The following is a 20,565-nucleotide window of genomic DNA, read 5'->3' as shown; positions in this document are numbered from 1 at the left end:
AATTTGTTTTGCTTACCTGTATGTTTTTGTATAGGGGGCTTGTCTTTCTTTTTCAGCTGGTAAAGTGGGAAGGAGAAAAGGTTGATTTTTGCTGATTGAAAGAAAAAAAAATTTTTTATATTAAAAGTGTTTTGGGAACTGTGGAGTATAGATGCTGATTGAACCATATTATTTCTTTTGATTTGGGTGCTGTTGTTTTTTTTTTTTTCTCTATTTTGAGGTTTTGCATCACTGCTCTGATTCTTTCTCTTGTAACAGGATTAATGCAGAAATAGGATTAATGTTATTATGTGTATATATATATATATATGTGTGTGTGTATATATATATATATATGTATATGTATAGAGATATATAGATATAACCTATATCAGATTACCTGCTGTCTAGGGGAGGGGGGAGGGAGGGAGAAAAATCTGAAATTGTAAAGCATGTATAAACAAAAGTTGAGAACTATCTTTACATGTAATGGAAAAAAAAATATCTCATTAAAAGAAAAAAAAAAAAAGAAAGTCAAAAAGTGTTTTGGGGCAGCTAGGTGGCGCAGTGGATAAAGCACTGGCCTTGGATTCCGGAGTACCTGAGTTCAAATCCGGCCTCAGACACTTGACACTTACTAGCTGTGTGACCCTGGGCAAGTCACTTAACCCCCATTGCCCCACCCAAAAAAAAACTGTCTTGGAGGTTTCCCAAAATGATACATGGGACCTGGGATCTGGGGGGCAAGGTTAACTATCAGAGAAAGCATTGTGAAGGAGAAAGTGGTATTGAATTGGCCTTTAAAGTGTAGATAGAAACTCAGCAGGCAAAATAGACCTCAGTTTTCTCATCTGTTTAGTAAGAGGATTGGAATAGGTGACCTCTATGGTCCCTTCCAACTCTTAATCCTACAATTTTATAACATTCTTCCCATGGGCAGCTTCACTTCCACATCAGTTTGCTCTGCCTTTCCCTCCCAACATATCTTTTCCTAGATTAAAGTTGTTTTCTCTCATCCTAAGCCACCTTAAAATGAGTCTCATTCATTAAAATATGCTTTTCCATCAACAACTTGAAGCTGCCTCCAAGAATCCATCCTTAAATAAGCAAAAAGTAACAAGTTCAGATCTAGTCCAAACTTGACCTTTCTACCAAATCATGTATTTGTATATTGATTCTTAAATGTATTTATATGTAAACATATACAAAAGAATCTCTATTTCAGCAGTGTGTTTGTTTTATCTCAAGTGAATTTGTAAACATGTAGAGCAGGATTTTTTGTTTAGTAACTCTTTTCCTGTATTTCTTCATAGCATAGTACCATTTACACTCTGGGGGTGCTCACATATTAACTGATGCCTATTTTTCTTGTAGTTTGAAGGAAGGAAGTACTGTGAACATGATTTTCAGATGCTTTTTGCCCCATGCTGTCACCAGTGTGGTAAGTCATAACACCTAAATGAGATGTGAATCTTCTTTAGATTTCCTCCACATATAAACAAGTCAGCAAACCTGGATTAAACAGTGTACATTATAATAACAGTCTCCTTTAAACCTGCCAAACAACTTCAAGGTATTTAGTGAACCTCTCACAATGTCTGCAGGAAGTTCATAACTTTGGGGGCATCAAAACAAACATACACACACCCCAAACTGAATTTAATTCATAGGGATTTAAGGACACAGGGCTTTTAGAATGTTCACAAATGAACTGTACCTGACTCAGCCCTCTATCAGGTACAGCTTAGAATATATTTTTTCTTGCACTTCTGCTATCTAATGGGCAAGACTTTGCTTTCTGGTTCCATGTAAAGGAAAAAAAAAGAAATAAAATTAAAGGGGAAGGACATTCAGCCATTTCTCATAGATTATTTACATCTTTTGCTTGTCCTTTTTTCCCTTTTGCCTGCCTTTTAGCAACTTAACCTTCCACCAGAATTTGCATAGAGGGCAAGGAAAACTGGGACCACTATTTCACGAACCTTAGCAAAGATTTGGTGGCAAGAGAAATTAACTATGGGTTTAAAAGGAGATTTTTCAGGTATCTGTGAATATCACTTATTCATACTGTCCCTTACTAGCAATAATATAGGTAAATAAAAGAAAATGGTATAGTAATTGTGCAATAAAAGAAAAGCCAGATTCAGAAATACAGAAAGACCTTAATTTAGAAAGGCCAAGGTCACCCACTGCATGTTGGGCCAGTCATTTCCACCTTTGTCTTGCCACTGGACTTTGCTGAATCTGGAGGAGAGAGTGAGGCTGGTGACTTGGTGACTGTGTAGCCCTGCCTCTCTTCCATCTAGTTCATTCACAAGTGAAGATGTTTTCCTCATGATATCATTGGTCCTCTTTGAGAATAAAGAACAGATAGTAGCAGTCACTGAAAGGTGAAAAGGTGAAAGCATAAAACTATGGTTTGAGAATAATAACAAGTTAACAAAGCAATAGGAAATTCACATAGAAAATTCTCTTGGTCATAGTTGTTTACACTATTACATACACTCACACACACATACACATACACACACTCATTGTTAATAGAGAAAGATTTAAACTCTCTTTTCTAGAACTTTCCCTTGTTGTCAACAGCACTAGCACCTTTGAGACCCTTTTAAGCAGCCTGATATTTTATTTCCTTATAGGTGAATTTATCATTGGTCGAGTTATTAAAGCCATGAACAACAGCTGGCACCCCGAATGCTTCTGCTGTGATCTCTGCCAACAAGTTCTGGCAGACATTGGGTTTGTCAAGAATGCTGGGAGGTAGGGTCTGATACGTGTCAAACAAAAATTGTGGTTCCAGAAAGTGATTGTGTGTGTTGATTGCTCCTCGTCTTCCCTGCCCAGGGCTTTTTAGGGACCAATTCTAGAAACCTTAATAGAAATAAGGTTTGAGGGACTGAACTCACTTTATTGACTGACTGAAGTCTCCCTGTCCTGCCTGCTCAATTGCTGGGAAGGGGCTGCAGGATGCTTGTGGCAGGTTACGTAGGAGCCATGTGTATTCCTGGGCTCTCAGTAGTTTGGTGGGAAAACACTAGTAAATAAGTATTTATGAGGTACCTACTAAGTACCAGCCACTGTGCTAAGTGCTTTATTTAATCCTCACAACAACTCTTAGATGTAGGTACTATTATTATTCTTGTTATCATCCCCATTTTGCAGTTGAGGAAACTTTGGCAGACAGAAGTCAAATGATTTGTCCAGGGTGACACTGCTAGTAAAGTATCTGGATTGAACTTGGGTCCTCCTAATGCCAGGTCCAGTGCCCTTTCCACTGCATCAAACAGCTGCTTTATTGAGTTGGACTGAATTCAGAAAAGAGACGGGCAGCTTATTGACCAGATCCTCTGGTATCAAGCAAGAAGCTTACACTATGATATTCCCAAAGAACAATTTTTTTTTAATGAGGCAATTGGGGTTAAGTGACTTGCCCAGGGTCACACAGCTAGTAAGTATTAAGTGTCTGAGGCCGGATTTGAACTCAGGTCCTCCTGACTCCAGGGCCGGTGCTCTATCCACTGCGCCACCTAGCTGCCCCCGCAAAGAACAATTTTAATTGACATGTTCATATTGCTACAACTCTTTCCATTATTATGGTGAATACTGTCTAAATAGAATTGTTTGCAGTTTTAAAACTAATTTCCTCTGGGAAAAGCAATTGCTCAATAAAATGTTTCCAAAGATTTCACTCATATAAGAACTGCTTCCAGGGACAGGTTGCAGTTCCTTGTCCAGGCTGTTATGGATGGTCTTCATGAAACACATAGTCGGTCTTGGTCTAATTAGAAGGTGATAAGAAATATTCTTCCCTCCTCTTTGTAAAGACGTGGGGAACTACGTGTGCAGAATATTGCTCACATTATCAGACAGTTAGGTTACTGTTTTGATTGGTTTTGCTCAACTGTTTTTCACATCTGTAAGAAAGCTTTCAATGATCAGGGAGTACCAGGGAATGGCTATTTTAACAGGTATCAGTAAAACTTGTTTTCTTTCTTTCTTTTTTCTTGTTAATTTAATTTAATTCTCTTTTTTTGTTTTTGGTTAACATTCTAAGTTCTGAACTGTCTTCCTCCCTCCATTCCCCCCCCACCAGAGAAGGCTACCATTTGATGTGTGTGTGTGTGTGTGTGTGTGTGTTTGTAAAAAACCATACTGGCATAAATAATTATACGTGGTGATATGAGTATTTTCGTTGTTGTTATTCATAGACTAATTCTAAGAAATGTTCCTTTTTTTTTTACTAATACCACCTCCCCACTCTCCCCTCCAGCCATTCATGGTACAGTGAAAAGCATGGGGGATTTGGAATCAGAATATTTATGTTGGGGGGCAGCTAGGTGGCGCAGTGGATAGAGCACCGGCCCTGGAGTCAGGAGGACCTGAGTTCAAATCCGGCCTCAGACACTTAATACTTACTAGCTGTGTGACCCTGGGCAAGTCACTTAACCCCAATTGCCTCACCAAAAAAAAAAAAAAAGAATATTTATGTTGGAATTCCAGCTCTGCCACTTAATATCTCTGTAACCTTGGGCAAGTCACTTAATCTCTGTTGCCCTCAGTTTCCTTATCTGTAAAATGAGAGGGCTGGACCCAATGTCCTCTTAGGTCCCTTCCAGCTCTAAACCTGTGTCTATGATCCTTTCATCTTGTTAAAATGTTTAGGCCCCCTGGTGGCTGAAGATGAACTCTCTTTGGATTTGGATTTATTTTTTCCTTTCTATTTTTATTTTTCTAGGTCATTTGGGAAATCCTTAAAGTTGTTTTCTTAATTTCAACATGTAACATTCCAAATAAACAAATTTACTGGATTTTGGTCTTCCTTTTTGACTTTTTTTTAGACATCTTTGTCGTCCTTGTCATAATCGTGAGAAAGCCCGGGGCCTTGGGAAGTATATTTGCCAAAAGTGTCATGCCATCATTGATGAGCAGCCTCTTATATTCAAGAATGACCCTTACCATCCAGACCATTTCAACTGTGCCAACTGCGGGTAAAATAATTTATTTAAAGTGTTTCATTTAAATTAGAATGGTTTAATTTGGTTTTATCTCAATTTTAAAAGAACACTGTTTTCTGTCTTGAAAAAAACAACTTCCACTTTTAAATATTATGATGTATGCATCTATTACCAATTAGCTATCAAGAAAGAAAGAATGCCCACTTAAAAATGCTCTATATGCTATATTGTCAGGAGTTAGGAAAGAAAGCTGAAAGGCTAAAATAAAATTCTTCTTTGTTGTTATAAACCAGAAAACTTTCACAGACATAATTATATAGCTTATGAATTATCTGATCTCATTCTTGTGACCCACTGGCCATTTAATTTCCATGAACACCTTCATTAGAGTAGTATTATTGCTCAGGGAATATCAAATGGAAATGAAACTCAAACCATTCCTTTTGACTTATTTGAGTGGCCCTGGAAAATGGTTTACTGAAGCAGAAGGAAAGCTAATGACTCAAGGAAGTTTTAAATGTTTTCTTTAGGTTCCCTTCCCATTTCACACTATTTTATTTATAACAGAGAGATGACTGTTCTTTCTAGCAATATTACATTATGAATAAATAGTATTAAATAAAGTTGGTCCCTAGTTTACTTCTGAAAGACTCTAGATTTGTTTTGGCTGACCGCATATTTTTTGTGAGGGTTTTATTTGTCTGGGAGGGGCAGTAGGAGGGAGTGAAAATAGATTTTTTTTGCTAATAAAAGAAAAAAAGAAAAGACTTCCCTCAGCCTTGATAGTGGCATTGAGATTGCTATTAGCAATGGTGAATGTTTTTTGCTATAACATTTAGAACCTAAAGGGTGACAAGATGTAGAATAAAGTGAGATCTTGTGACAGAAAAAAGATAAATATAATTATTAACATGGTAGTACATATCTGACTTCCACTTCAGCCTGTCCATATTATGTTATGTTAAGTAATTTTCTGTCATATTGTAACCAGTCTGGATAGTTTTGACAAGAAGTGAAAAGCCCAAACCTCCCGTTAGGCTGCTGTGATCCCTAGTTCTCTCTTAGTACTAGAGTTAAGTACTAAAGTACTTAAGTTTTAAGAAACTTAGTACTTAAAACTAGTACCAGTTTTAAGAGAATAGAAATTTTTAAAAAGAGGGAGAGAGAAAAGGTGACTTTCTAATGATGTCCTTAAAAATAAAATCATTTTATAGTGCATTAGATTAAAAAAAAAATTCCTGTTTTTTCTTGTCCCTTAAATGTATCTTAATTTTGCTAACTTTCTTGGGGACAGGAAAGAATTGACTGCTGATGCTCGTGAATTGAAAGGAGAACTATATTGCTTGCCATGTCATGACAAAATGGGGGTCCCCATTTGTGGAGCCTGTAGACGGCCTATTGAAGGACGTGTTGTTAATGCTATGGGCAAGCAGTGGCATGTGGAGGTAAGACCTTGGTTGTAAAGATAACTTTTTTCTTTGACTTTCCCTATTATCAAGAACATCTCTTACTTAATTTTTTAAAAAATACAGAAAACTGCTAAGCATTTCATCTTGAAATGGATCACTGTGGTCAATGAATGTTTTAGAAATCTTTCAGTGATGGGAACAGGTGTTGCTAACCTGAAGTACACACATTCCCCAAGGAACCTTCTCAAGGGAGCGTGGGTAATATTTTGTAAATAACTCTATTATCCTACAGAAGTATTACAGATGTTGTCAAGTTAGTGGAAACATTTGTGCAATGGAGAAAAAATGGTTTAAGAGGTGAGGTAGGAAAGGGTCGGAGCATTAGTTAGAGCATTTGAAAAACCTGAAAGAGGTGACTGAATGAATAATCCCTACTGACCAAACCCAGATGAATGAGGTTTAGATACAGAACCTCAGTGGTATTGACTTGTTGAAAGACAAACTAATTGATCTTCCACATAATCTGAAAATACAAATTGATTGCTAGTCAATGAAGTCACAGAATTGTTGTTGTACTCTTGTAGAAGCCTATCTCATTCTTACTAAAGATGCTTACAAGGCATGTCTATAACAACTTATCTCTGAATCTTGGTCTTATTCTCCATCAAATACAAAGGAAGAAACAAACTAGCAACTGAACATAATTTGCATATCTCTTTCAAAAACCAGTGCTATTGGGGCAGCTAGGTGGCGCAGTGGATCCGGCCCTGGATTCAGGAGGACCTGAGTTCAAATTCGGCCTCAGACATTTGACACTTACTAGCTGTGTGACCCTGGGCAAGTCACAACCCCAATTGCCTCACCCAAAAAAACAAAAACAAAAACAACCCCAATGCTATTAGCTGACAAGCCAAATCAAGGGGTTTACTAATTTATTTCACTGTGTTCTGATAAAGATTTAGCAACTTTATATTACAAAGAAATGTTTTGTACTAAATAAAATTTTCTTTATGAACAATTAACATCTACTTTATTCCTTGTGTGTATATGTTCATGGGAAACTCTAGAATCTATTTCCTTTCATTTTGAATAGAGGATATGGGAAATTTTACTGAAGGCTGCAAGTTGGAGTAAAGATAGAATATGAGAGCCAAAAGCAGTTGGGAAACCGTGATACAAAATATCTTTTGAGTATCAAATTTGCAGTGTTGGTCTTTCTGAGACGTATCCTCCACATCACTGGTACTCGCTTATATCTGCAGCAAAAATCTCCATTCCTTTTTTGAATTTGCATTTGAGTAGGTTGTGTTCCAAAGCAGCCTGTTCCAGGTTTCAAGAGGGTAGAATTTAGAATTTGCTCAGTGATCAAAATGGCCATTTTATCACGTGTGTTTCAGAGCTCCAATATTCAAGTGTCAGTTTTAAAGTAAAAAAAAGGAAACTCAGAAATTATCTATATAATTTCTTTGCAGCATTTTGTCTGTGCCAAGTGTGAGAAGCCATTTCTTGGGCATCGTCATTATGAAAGGAAGGGCCTGGCCTATTGTGAAACTCACTACAATCAGGTAATTGTTACACTTATTTGTTTACCAGATCTACCTGTTATTTATTATGGGTTCTAAGATTTTTCTCTTATAAAAAAAGTAATATAAAAGTTGCCTTCTTTCCTCCTTTGCAGAGGTTGGGGACTATGGGTAGGGAATAAGATGATATAAAAAACTGAAGATACCAATAAAAATTGAATGCATTATTATAAAGGGGGGGTTTCAACATAAAGAAAAGTGAGCTTTTTTTTTTTTTTTGCCAATTTCATACTATGAGTGATTGGATTGTTAATCTGAAGAGTAATTTTTAGTAGTTCTAATTACCCAGTACTTTTTGTTTCTAAGCATGAAAGAGATGTAGAATGGTTCGTTTTGTATTGCCAGTGAAGTCTTAAACTTTCCCTTTTTTATTTAACTGCAGCTATTTGGTGATGTTTGTTTCCACTGTAATCGTGTCATCGAAGGGGATGGTAAGCCTCTATTTAGATCTTATGAGATGTCACTATAATATGAAACATGTAGAAAATAACAAGCAATGAGTTCGTCTGTTACTTATAGAATGTGATTATCATCATCTTTCTGCCATTATGGAGTGAGGTTCTGACACTATCAGCAAATGAAGATTTATCACTGGTAAAGGAAAGATGTTTAACACCTTGAGCTTAGAATAGTTATTTCATATATTATGTGAGGCTCATAGCTAAAGAGGCAGATTCTAAATGCAGCATCATATTTATTTCAGTCAGTTAGCATAAGCCTAAATTTCAAAAGAATTAGACTGTGGGCAAGTAGGAATTTTAAATATAGAATGATATAGCACTTGATCTTCTACTCCTGGTCACAGATGTTCACTCACTCCCACCAAATGTCATTGATAGGACAATGAGTAGTGTGAGAACCATTGTTACAAACTCTCTGCTAATATGTGTGGGGGGGGGGCGGCGCGGATCTTGTTTTGTTTTCATTTTAACCATGATTATAAACCATGGGGGTGGAGGGAATATGTTTATAAAGAACAGCTTCAGCCCCTGGAGTTGTTTGGGAAATAGCCCTAACCCCGCAGATGCTGATACCCTGGCACAGTTACCGGGAAGCATTTTTGTAGTTCTTATCACCTTTGTACCTTGGTAATCGGGCAGTTCTGATTGACTGGAACAGAAAGGAAACAGCTGTGTTTGGAAATGGTTGTCAAGCACAGTTCTACCAGAAACATCCTGGATGCAAGTTTTGAATGTGCTTGTTGCCGGCGTGCTTTATGGTTCTCTGCAGACATCGCCTCACTCAGGAAATACTTTCTCAAACACACTGCCCCCATGAAATTGGCAAAAGATTAGTGTTCAGAAAACAAGCAATAAAACCTAAGAAAGTCATGACCATTTAACTCTTTCCTGTACAAAACAGCTTACCAGGTAGAAAAAGAGAGTAATTTAGAAAAAGGGACATGGGGGCAGGGGAGGGGGGGAGTGAAATAAATTGCAATAATGTATTGGAGTGCTATAATACAATGAAGGCAAATAAGAGGAATATTTTAAAATCTAGAAAGACTTATGAAATAATGAAAAGAAAAAAAGAACAGGAAACATACTGATTAAAACCATAGAAGAGAAAAAACAAATGGACACAGAATCCTGATGAAAGTTAAGAGGGAGTAATTAAAAAGTTGTAAGATGCTGTGTTAAAATGTATTTAAATGTAAAGTTACTGAGCATGTTTATTGATGTCAAACATTAGTTTTGCAACCAATTTTTTTTTTAAAGAAAAAAGTCATTAAAATGGTAAAGGTCACTCTTAAATTTTGTTTTCTTTGTCAGTCAGGGAGACAAACTCCTCAAAGGTGAATAAATGAGTACCCAATTTGAAGCAGTTTAGGTTAAATTTGTGAGAGGTTTTGTTTTACTTTTCATTTGGAAGAGGCACATTTAGTTAAAATTTTCATTATAATATGGGTTTTTTGGCCTGGTCAGCACTCTCACTGGCATTGCTGGTGGCTGTTGTTCCAAAGGAATGAAATCATTTTAGCTGCATTAGTTAATGAATTTTAGATATTTTTGACTTATTACATACAACCTTGTTACTACTGACAGACTCTGCTCCTTTTTTTAGTCGTTTCAGCCCTGAATAAGGCCTGGTGTGTGAACTGTTTTGCCTGTTCTACCTGCAACACTAAGTTAACACTCAAGTAAGTTCTGTGATTTGAGTTCACTTCTAAGTGAAAAAATGATGAGAGGTAAAGAAAAAGTACGTCTAGAGTTTCAAAGAAACTCATGCTGTGACTTTTTAATCTATCCTTTCTGTCCAGGGCTCCTAAAATCAAAGATTCTTTCTTTAACTCTTCCGTGTTCTTTCCTCTGTCTCTTCTTTGTTCTACTCAAAGGGATAAGTTTATTGAAATTGATCTAAAACCAGTCTGCAAACACTGTTACGAGAAAATGCCAGAAGAATTTAAGCGGCGACTTGCTAAACGGGAGAAAGAAGCAAAGGATAAAGACAAGCAGAAAAAGAAAAAGCCAGTCTGTTTGTAAACTTTTCTATCCCTTCTTTCAGCATTTGCAGTACTTTCTCCTTTGGTTAGTGCTTCAGGAACTTTTTCTTTTCTGTTTAAAAATTTAAAAAAAAAATTTTTTTTTGCATGTGTTTGTGTCCGTCAAAGAGGTTGAAATACTGGTAATTATCATATGGGCATCTGGAGTCTGCCAGTTAGATTATTTATAAAAATTATAAATCTGGAAAGCCCTTCAGACAGATCCATGATTAAACTAATCCTTTGTTAATTTTTTTTTTTTGCAAAATCGGTACTTTTGTTGTTAAGCTCTTTTTATTTAACTAGATGTCAGTGTCTAAAATAACAGCTGGTTAGAGTAGCATATGATCAATGTTATCTCATTTTATCTTCACAAACCCCTGCCGGGTATCTTATCCTAATTTTATAGATGAGGTAACTGAGGCAGACAGAAGTTAAGTGACTTGCCTAGTGTCACACAGTTAGGTGACTGAGACCAAATTTGAACTTGGGTCTTTTTGACTCCAAGCCCAGAACTCTAACCAATGAATCACTTAGTTGCCTAAAAATAAATGGATTTATTGGAGAAGAATCTTGACTTTGTTAACCAGAGAGGGAGAGTTTTGTAAATATTCCTTACCTCTGTGCACTTGACTTTCTTCTGTTTCTACTTTGCTGATCCTCACCCCCTGGGTAATCCCTACTACCTGCCTCCTTCTCTGCTTCTACTCTCTAAGTACTGCTGGAGGAAGTCATGAAACTACTATGACTGGATCCATTTTGATCTGTGCTTAATTAACCTCAGCTGGGTCCTTACTGCTATAAGGCAATTTTGTCTCATATTGACTGTCCTCTTTATTCCTTTATGCCCTGAAGTTTCACCCTATTTCTCTCACTCAACAGATGTCCTCATTTCCTACTTTAGATTGAGTCTACACAACAGGGACTCCTTTAAGCTCCCTTCTACATCATCATTACCACCACCAACAACAACATTTATATAGTGCCTACTATGTGTCAGACACTGTGCTAAGCACTTTACTAATATTATCTCTCTAAACCTCTCAATATCCTTACCTACTCTTTCCTTATTCCCTGCGTTCTTGGTGAAAATGATAGTCCATCTCCTTGCCTAAGCTAATCTTTCTCTAGCTGTGTCCTGAATCTGGTCCGCTCCATTCTTCTCTGTGGCCTCCCCATCTCTCATTATCTTCAGTGTTTTCTTATTTAGCCTATAAACATGTTCAAGTTTCCCCAGTCTAAAAACAAAAGGAAATTCTTCCTTTGGCCATACTAATACCCTCCCCCCCGCCCCAGTCTCCATTTCCTTGCCACTCACTTATTAATCAACCCCCTGTAATTGGGCTTCCTGCCCCACTATGCTGAAAAAACTCTTTGTAAGGTCACTAAGAATTTATCATTAAATACCTTATTCTTTTTTTCTGGTCTTATCTTTTATAATCTTTTTGATATACTTGTTTATCTCTACCATTCTTAGTAATATAGTGTTTTTTTCTCTTTCTGTAACCAAATTCTCATGGTCTCTCTGATCTCTCTTTATCTCTTTTATGGGCTCCTCCACTCCTTAAGTTTTTCCTCCAACATTTGGTCCTTGATAACTCTTTTCTGCAGTCTTTCTTCTCCTCAATAAATTCATCGGAATCCACAGCTTTCGTTTTCACCCTATGAAGATTTCCAACCATCCTTTAGTTTTTCACTAGCACCAATCTGCCTGATGACTATCTCCACTTTTATGTCCTATCAGTGCTCAACATGTCCAAAATGGAACTCATCTACCTCCCAAAACCTGCCCATTTCTCCTAAATTTTCAATTCGTACTGACAGCACCACCCTTTTCTCATTCTTCCCTGGCTTATAACCTTAGTCACCTTTGACTCCTCTTTCTAACTCACTTCCACAGCCAATCAGTTGCCGTGTCTTGTCAGTTCTACCTACAAAATATGTCCCAAGATTATCCCTTCCTTTCCATTTCTATTCCCTCAAATCGCTTGATTAGACTATCTTAACATCCAAATTGGTCCTCAGGTCCCCATTCATTAATCCATCTTCACAACCTTGTTCTTTTTTCTCTTTTAAATCTTCACTACACACCACAGCCTGTAGTGGCTTGGCTAAGCCATCGCCTGATAGATAAAATATAAACTAATCTTGTCATTCAGAATCATTCAGCCTGGCTCTTGCCCTTTCAGACTTTTATCATTTTACTCTCCTTTCTGTACTCTCCCTTCCAGGTAAACTGGACTGCTGTTGATCCTCCATTCTCATGTAGTCTTGCTCTGTCTTCATACCTTTGCTTTTATCACCCAACCTTGCCTAAAATGCTTATTCACCTCCCTTCACACCACTTCAATGCCTTCTTGGTCTTTGGACATCCTGCCCTCCCTACCAGCTACAAGTTAGTTGGCACTTCCTTTGAGAGATCTCCCCCCTTATCCTACTACCGCCAATTAGATTAAAAATTGAATGAGAACAAGGTCTAGATTCTGTCTGTCTTGGGATTCCTAATACCTAGTACAGTACCTCACATATATCTAGGTGAATTTTAATTTGATGTATCTTGGCTTACTGATTCCTAGCCTGTGGTTTACTGTTTTAGAATAGTTATCACTTTTACATCATGACTTTCCCCATCGAGGTTTTGAAACATCACACAGGTTGGCATAAGAAATTAAACAGGAATTCTCGGGGAGTCTTCTGGAAACCAGAGATAACATGTAAAGGCTGGCAGATAACACAGAAAAAGTTTAGAAACTCAGAAATGCATAAAACATATGTATATTATTGTATAATATCAACCCAAATACTGTAAACACTCCAGAAAGGAAAAAATTCAGACTTCTTAGGTTCAAAGGAAGGACCAAAAAACATGGATTTTCCACAACACAGGGGCAACTGCACCTCTAATACCAATAATGTGGAAGGGATAACTGTACTTTATATGTATATTCTTGTGGTACCACAGTACTTAAAAGTGTTAAACACATAGTAGTCATTCAACAATTTCATATATGTAAACCTAAAACTAGAAAACTCTTTCAGTATGTTCACCTGTCTGGGCAGACTCCATCATATGTATCTATTCAAGACTTTATCATTAAAAAAACAAAAAACACTTGACACTTACTAGTGTGACCCTGGGCAAGTCACTTAACCCTCATTGCCCCAGCCCCCCCCCCCCAAAATCTTTAGTATGTCTATTTGCCTATAAATTGTCTTGACAACTACCACTTATTTTAAAAATCTCTTTATGGACAATTACAAAATATAGTTAATTTCAGAATTAAATTAACAGTATTTCATCCTTTTCTACCCTGTTGCACAGCAAGCATGCTTTTCCTATTTTTTCTATCCCTATCTGTGTACTAAGCTTTTTAAAAATTACCTTATTATAACAGTATTTTGTGTTTCTTTTCTAAACTTCAACTTCCAGAGCACAACTCTAACTTAGCAATAAACTTGAGAATATCGGACAGTTTATCAAGAAGCTTTCTAGAAAGTAGTGGTAATGTCTAATTTTGGTAAAAGGATTAGCATTTTTAGTGATAGGTTGGCTTTTGTGTAAAATATGTAACCTAATAATGATATGAAAGAATGAAAGAAAAACTATTAAGTAGTAATTATGTGGAAGGTATGGCACTAAGTGCTGGGGATACAATCAAGTAAGATTTTTTTATATGAAACTACTTACCTGAAATATTGGGGTACGGCTAGGTCCCTATTAGTACAGATAATGAATCTCCCTGAAGCAGTAACGTTATTCAAATTCACACTATAGCTTTCCATTAGGTTGGAACCAAAAAACATATTTTACATAATTTTAACTTCAAATAGAATGAACTTGAATATATTCCTCCACTTCAAGAGATTCATTATTAGTACAGATCGAACCTAGCTGTATTTTTATTCCAATTGAAAGTAGCCTTTCTTTGAATTGTCAGTGAAAGAACCTCTTTAGAGGAAGATTTAAAAAATGATTTCCAGGGGCAGCTAGGTGGCGCAGTGGATAGAGCACCAGCCTTGGGGTCAGGAGTACCTGAGTTCAAATCTGGCCTCAGACACTTAACACTTACTGGCTGTGTGACCCTGGGCAAGTCACTTAACCCCAATTGCCTCACTTTAAAAAAAAAAGATTTCCATATCGATGTAAAAAAACAAAGTATTTTCTTTTTTAAGGGCAAATTGTTGATACATTAATGACAAAATTGCTCAAATGTTAAACTTTTGTTCCTTAACAAGGCTCATGGTCTAATTTAGTGTTGCTGCTACATTGCCAATTTTAAAATTACTGCTTAAAAATAGAATTTAAAAAATGAATATAGCTGAAGTATTTCATCCATTTCTCTCTTCCTCTTTATTTTTGAATATGAGCTTTTCTGCTCATTTATTGAATATTTGCTGACTGAATTTTGAAGAGTTAGATAAAGTTAAGGAGTTACATATTTACCTTATTGAATTTCAAACTCCTCACCCTAGGTTCCAAAACGAGCAAGGCATTGAGGGGGCAGGTAGGTGGCTCAGTGGATAGAGCATCAGCCCTGGATTCAGGAGGACCTGAGTTCAAATCCAGCCTCAGACACTTGACACTTACTAGCTGTGTGACCCTGGGCAAGTCACTTAACCCTCATTGCCCCACCAAAAAAAAAAAAAAAAAAGAGTAGCCTCTTTGAAATGAGTATACCGTGGGTAGACATCTTCTGGAAGTAGAGGGGAAGGTAGCACAATCTTCCTTTTTTCTTCTTTCCACAAGTTTTGCCATGAAGTGAAAGTCGTGGTGTCTGTATACAGTTACAAAATAACCCAAGGTGGACTGGGGGGGCAGTCCTAAGAATTTTCAAAAGCTTTTTAATTTCTGTGAACTTCTTTGGTAATGTAAACATCCATTTTATCATGTCATTTTTTCATGGTCCAAACATAAGTATTTTGTGGGAAAATCCATTTGGTAATATGGTGTTGCTACCAAATAATCAGAGCAGACCCGTGACACAGGGATATGTTTATAGTTCCATAAATCTTTTCTTACAAAAGAGAAATTAAAGTTGCTAGCATTGCTAAAAGGTTTTCCAGTTTACCAAACGATTCACTAAAAGTTTCCTTTAAATAGAAAGCTCCCTAATAGTCCATTTAAAACAATTAAAATGACAAAAATTAGATTTAGGCTAATATTTCAGGAAAGCAGCTTTTTTAAAGCAAAGCAAAATTGTACAATTTTTTTTCATTGCCTAGAAATGGCAGATTCAGATATGAGTACCCAGATGTTCATTAGCATAATAAAACTATCAGTATAGACTGGGGTAAGTGTGTCTTCTGCCACAATGACAGGGATTGAGGTAAGACTTTAGTCTTTTTTTTTAATCACAGGAAGGATATCATGATATGTTAATTTGCCTCAATAAAATCACTTCATATTATTTGGGCTATCATGTTTAAAACATTTCTACTAATGTATCTTCTTCCTTTTCCCACCCTTTTTCAAAACACTTTTAGGAATAAATTTGTGGAGTTTGATATGAAGCCTGTCTGTAAGAAATGCTACGAGAAGTTTCCATTAGAACTGAAGAAAAGACTTAAGAAATTGGCTGAAACCTTGGGGAGGAAATAACTTTTTAAAAAAAAAATTTCCTTCATATGCAAAGATTAGGAAATGTTACACATATTACTTGATTTCATTCACCTTCCTAGAGGGTTTTATCCCATAAAAGTTTGGATTTAAAAGCTTCTGGAACACAAATAACTTCACAATGTTGTTATACCGCCCTTCTTTTCCTTGAAAAACTAACTTTTGTATGGACGTACTTAGAACACAGTTGAAATTTCTCTATTTGCCCTCTCAATAAAAACTCATTTGTAGATATATTGACTATACTTGCATAGCAAGATTCATATGATTAAATTTAAATTAATTCAGACCAAAAAAAAACCTAACTTATTTTTGTGAAAGTCTTAGCTTTTGGATGATTCAGCTACCAAATTAAGGAAGAATTTTGAATCAGAGTCAAAAGAAAATTACTGCCATTTGAGCAAAAATTAACAAGTAAATCTTAAATATTTTTTTGTGCATTAGATTAAAGAGCTTGATTTTCAGGGTTACTAAGACAGGAAACAAGTTTTCAAAACTACTTGAATTTTGCTGTTTTTCTGTTAAATGCAATAATTATCCTGCATGGCTTTATATATACTCATTCTTTATGAACCTTATTCTTTCATTCAGATACATAACATAGTAGTTATGATAACTAGCAAATATGTATGCATTTAAAATTTTTGTGTGTGCAGAGAATTTATACCAGGTATTTCAAAATACATTATACTTTAACTATATTGGACATATGAAGTATTTTTTTTAATCTATTAAAACAATTATTCTTATCATGCTTCTAGGCTTAATGTCAAAGCTATAGTCTTAGAATAGGACATAAAACTCAATTTGATGTCATCTTGGAATGTTGACACTTAAAAAACAGTGAATGTATGTATCTGTATTGGTCAGACTTCTTTTAATATTCTCTCTAAAAGCTATGCTTTATATACAATCAAACCCAGTTTGCCTTAGAAAAGTGCATCTTTAATCACAAGTTCTTGCTGCTTGGTACAATACCAAATAAAAAATTAGTCTAGTAAACCCAAATTCCTTTACCATAGCCTTAAATCTGGTAGGGTTTTTTAAAATATATTTTACCAACTAAAGCTCGTGGAATTTACTATTTGTTGTCTTTCCGAAAGTGAGAGACGGATATGCTTCAGAATTTCTCTTTCAGTTTCATTATCCAGTTAGATTCTTTTTTCTTTTCTTCTCCTTTTTTTTTTTTTAGACAGGAAATAGAAGTGACCTTAGATTGGTCAAAAGAAGCATTTTTGAAAAGGGTAATTTTTGCCCCAAAACCAACATAACATAAAAGATTTCCCAACATAACTTTCCATATGGATTTGTTACAAAATCAAAATGCAATTCTAGAAAAAAAAATTAAATACTGCTATTTCTGTCATCAGGATCAGTCCAAGATAAAGTGCTCAAAATGAATTCTAGGGGAAAAATCTTGTTTGCCAAAATGCCTTTAGAATTTTTTAAAATGATTTTTCCATCTCTTGAATCAACTGACTGGGAACGGCTAGGCAAATTTTACCAAGGTAAATCCTGGTTATGATTTCAAACTTGCTGTAGCAAATTACATGGTTGTTATTGTTTTTAGTGTTTTAGCATTATAGTAGCCCAAGGAAGTCAGCCTCATGTAAAACAGAGAATCAATATGTAGTTTAAAATTAAACATATTCATTCAACCAGTATGTATTGGGTTCCTGTTTTTTTCAAGTTGTTGGGTCTACAGATTCAAAAAATAATTTTTTGCAATCCAATCTTAGATTACTGCTCCTCAAAACTGTGCCTTTATCATCTCAGATATGACCAGCAACATGAGACCTAGGAAATACTTTTTCAGTACCAGTCACTAAGTTGGACAGAATGATCAAAACTATTCTGCATGTTAAGAAGAGCAACTCAAATCTTCAGAAGTCTTTGGCAAAGGAGAGACACAGAAGGAAAAAACCATCATAGATTGTATGGGCCTAATCAGGACATGCTTAACACAAAAGTAGGCCACAGTAGATGTTTACCTACTAGTATATCCCTAATAACTGAAATTTTATTGTTAACAACTCATTTCTTTGTGCTAAGCATTGATGTCCTGACCAGTCCTCATGTAAAATGCAGATTACTCAAGAGGGCTAATATCCCTTAACTCTGTAATCTATATTTTCTCATCACATGCTAGATCCTTCATGGAGGAAAGTCTTAAATCCACTGGCAGTGTGAAGAGAAGAGACTTAGAGAAGGGAGAAAGTTCTTAGGGAGGGGAATACCAAAGACAAGCTGCCTACTTTTTGTCCACAGGACTTGTTCTAACCACAAGGATTCTTGTCAGGTTGGTAAGGCGCTAGCTAAGGTTCACGATTTGTAGGACATCACAGTAGTCTGTTCTACATCTTTGTCTTAATGTCTAAAGTCCTCCGTTTGAGAAATTAAGTGTTTTGAAATAAACCACAGCCCTTACTTACACTTGAGTTAGGTGCAATTTCTCTTAGAAATAAGCCAAATATGTAGGAGGAAACATGTTAAGGTACAAAGAAAATTGACAACACTATATTTGAAATAAGACATTATGTTGCCTTACCTATTTGCTAAAATAGCCCTTTTCAAGTGAAAGAAATTGTAAAACAGGCTAATAATATACCTAAATATGTGACTTCTTTTAGATTGTAAGCCTGATGGCAGGGACACTAAATTAATATTTTAATGTTTTATCTAGCAGTATACCCTTGGTGCTTAATAAATGTTTATAATAATTAACAATGGCCTATTGTGCACTGTTTTTTATTTGGACGGCTTTGAGACCCATTTTAATGGTGTCAAAGGGCAATGGGCTAATGATACATCCTAACTATATACATGTTTATACACCTAATTTCATTTATGGGGACATGATCTGACCCATGTTCAAATACATGTGTAACCCATGGCCCAGGGTTTATCTAGGACCTATTAAGACTTGTGTGACTTCTCACAAACCATTCTTTGGCTTATTCCTGGGGGTTATTCCTTGGGAACATTAGTATAAAGCTTGCGTCTGGGTCTCTACAAAATAGTAAAAAAGGATTCTCTGTTCCCATACAAGCACTTAAACTAACAACATAACAAGTAGAGGACATTGTCTCTTCCCCAACAAAAAATTCAGATACAAAGAACTTATATCAAGACAAGGAAAACTTCATTTAATAAAAATGATAATCGTACCTAAACTAATCTACTTATTCAATACCATCCCAATTAAGTTATCAAAAAATATTTTGAGCTAGAAAAAATAAAACTAATTTGGAAGAAAAAAAGGTCAAGAATATCAAAGGAATCAATTTTTTTAAGTGTAAAAAAGGATGTCTAGCAGTAACAGATCTTAAACTATATTAGAAGGTGGTTATTATCAAAAGGTGGTACTTGTTAAATAGAAAGATGGAATAGTAGACATGCAACAGAGTAGAAATTATTACAAAAACCTCGTGTTGGACAAATGTAAACTTTTGGAAAAAGAATTCACTAGTTTAAAAAAATTGTGGGGAAAAAATGTAAAACAGTCTGGCAGAAACTAAGTGTAGACCAATATCTTACACCATTTGCCAAAATATGGTCAAAATGGATATATGACCTAGTCATATTAGAAAAACATGGAATATATTACCTATCAGACTTATGGATAAAAAAGAATTTATGAATAAACAAGAGATAGAAAGCATTGTGATATGTAAAGTGGATAATTCTGATTACATTAAAACAAAAAGTTTAATACAAATAAAACCAACGTAGCCAAAATTAGAAGGAAGCAGAAAACTGGGAAAATTATAGACTATACTGCCCACAAGACTGTGTCTGAAAGAACAAAGGGTTCCCATCATAAAGCCCTGGTTTGGGGACCTTGGAAGGCTCAGGGAGGAGAGAATGTCAGTGGGAAGCATTTATTTTGATACCAACTAGCACACTGTCACATCATTTCAATCAGCACAGCCCAAAGTCAGAGCTCTGAAGTTCCTAGCATTCTGTATCGAGATGCCAAAGTCTTGACGGGGGTGAGAGGATTATCCTGGGAGTCTCAGTATAAAATCAAGGGCCAATGATGAGATCAAGCATGGTCAACCACCCCCTTCAAAAGCATGGCAGTAGGTAGACCCTGGCTCTGGCACAAAGCCCCATTTCAAAACTGGAAATAGAAGTAAATAAACTACCAGGAGCAAAAAATTAATGCAAATCTAGAGATAAGGAATAATAATTTAAAAAAAAATATGCCTCTCCATAATGACTCCAAACACTCAAGGACGAAAAATGGATTTTCAAAAAGCACTACATAAATATCTAGAAGAATTTAAGCAAAGAGATTTTTTTAAAAAAGAAAATAGAGATCCAAGGAAATAACTGGAAGGAAAAGAAGTAGCTTAAAAGAGAAACACCCAAGAATTGGCTACTTTAAGAATTGATTGCGATTCGGGACCCCATCTTTGGCTTCTTTAGACAATGGGTACTGTGGAATGGATGGAGGTGGTCCCCCTTTAACTTTAACAGTAACAGGCATAGCAGATTTAAGGAGCCCCATTTCAGTAGAGGATGAGGCCCA

The 20,565-nt window shown here is 35.9% G+C and overlaps 1 protein-coding gene across 7 annotated transcripts in view; it reads left to right on the top strand.

The window, feature by feature from the left end:
• LOC122748995 (LIM and senescent cell antigen-like-containing domain protein 1) overlaps positions 1–18,760 on the top strand; it is a 224,781-nt gene extending 206,021 nt beyond the window's left edge. For 5 of the 7 annotated variants that reach the window (XM_043995133.1, XM_043995134.1, XM_043995135.1 and 2 more), the window contains 9 exons: positions 1,354–1,420; positions 2,625–2,745; positions 4,824–4,973; positions 6,235–6,385; positions 7,822–7,914; positions 8,315–8,363; positions 9,997–10,072; positions 10,268–10,460; positions 15,899–16,007. In XM_043995133.1, the coding sequence (XP_043851068.1) occupies positions 1,354–1,420; positions 2,625–2,745; positions 4,824–4,973; positions 6,235–6,385; positions 7,822–7,914; positions 8,315–8,363; positions 9,997–10,072; positions 10,268–10,415 (855 nt within the window). In that variant the 3' untranslated portion in view covers positions 10,416–10,460; positions 15,899–16,007. Of the gene's footprint in view, positions 1–1,353; positions 1,421–2,624; positions 2,746–4,823; positions 4,974–6,234; positions 6,386–7,821; positions 7,915–8,314; positions 8,364–9,996; positions 10,073–10,267; positions 10,461–15,898 lie in introns of all 7 variants that reach the window. The other 2 variants (XM_043995130.1, XM_043995131.1) reach the window with 2 other exon arrangements.
• Positions 18,761–20,565: the final 1,805 nt, after the last annotated feature.

The sequence above is a fragment of the Dromiciops gliroides genome, chromosome 3 (genome assembly GCF_019393635.1).
Source record: "Dromiciops gliroides isolate mDroGli1 chromosome 3, mDroGli1.pri, whole genome shotgun sequence".
Lineage (NCBI taxonomy): Eukaryota > Metazoa > Chordata > Mammalia > Microbiotheria > Microbiotheriidae > Dromiciops > Dromiciops gliroides.
The sequence above is the reverse complement of the archived record's forward strand: the minus strand, read 5'-3'. Positions and strand labels throughout refer to the sequence as shown.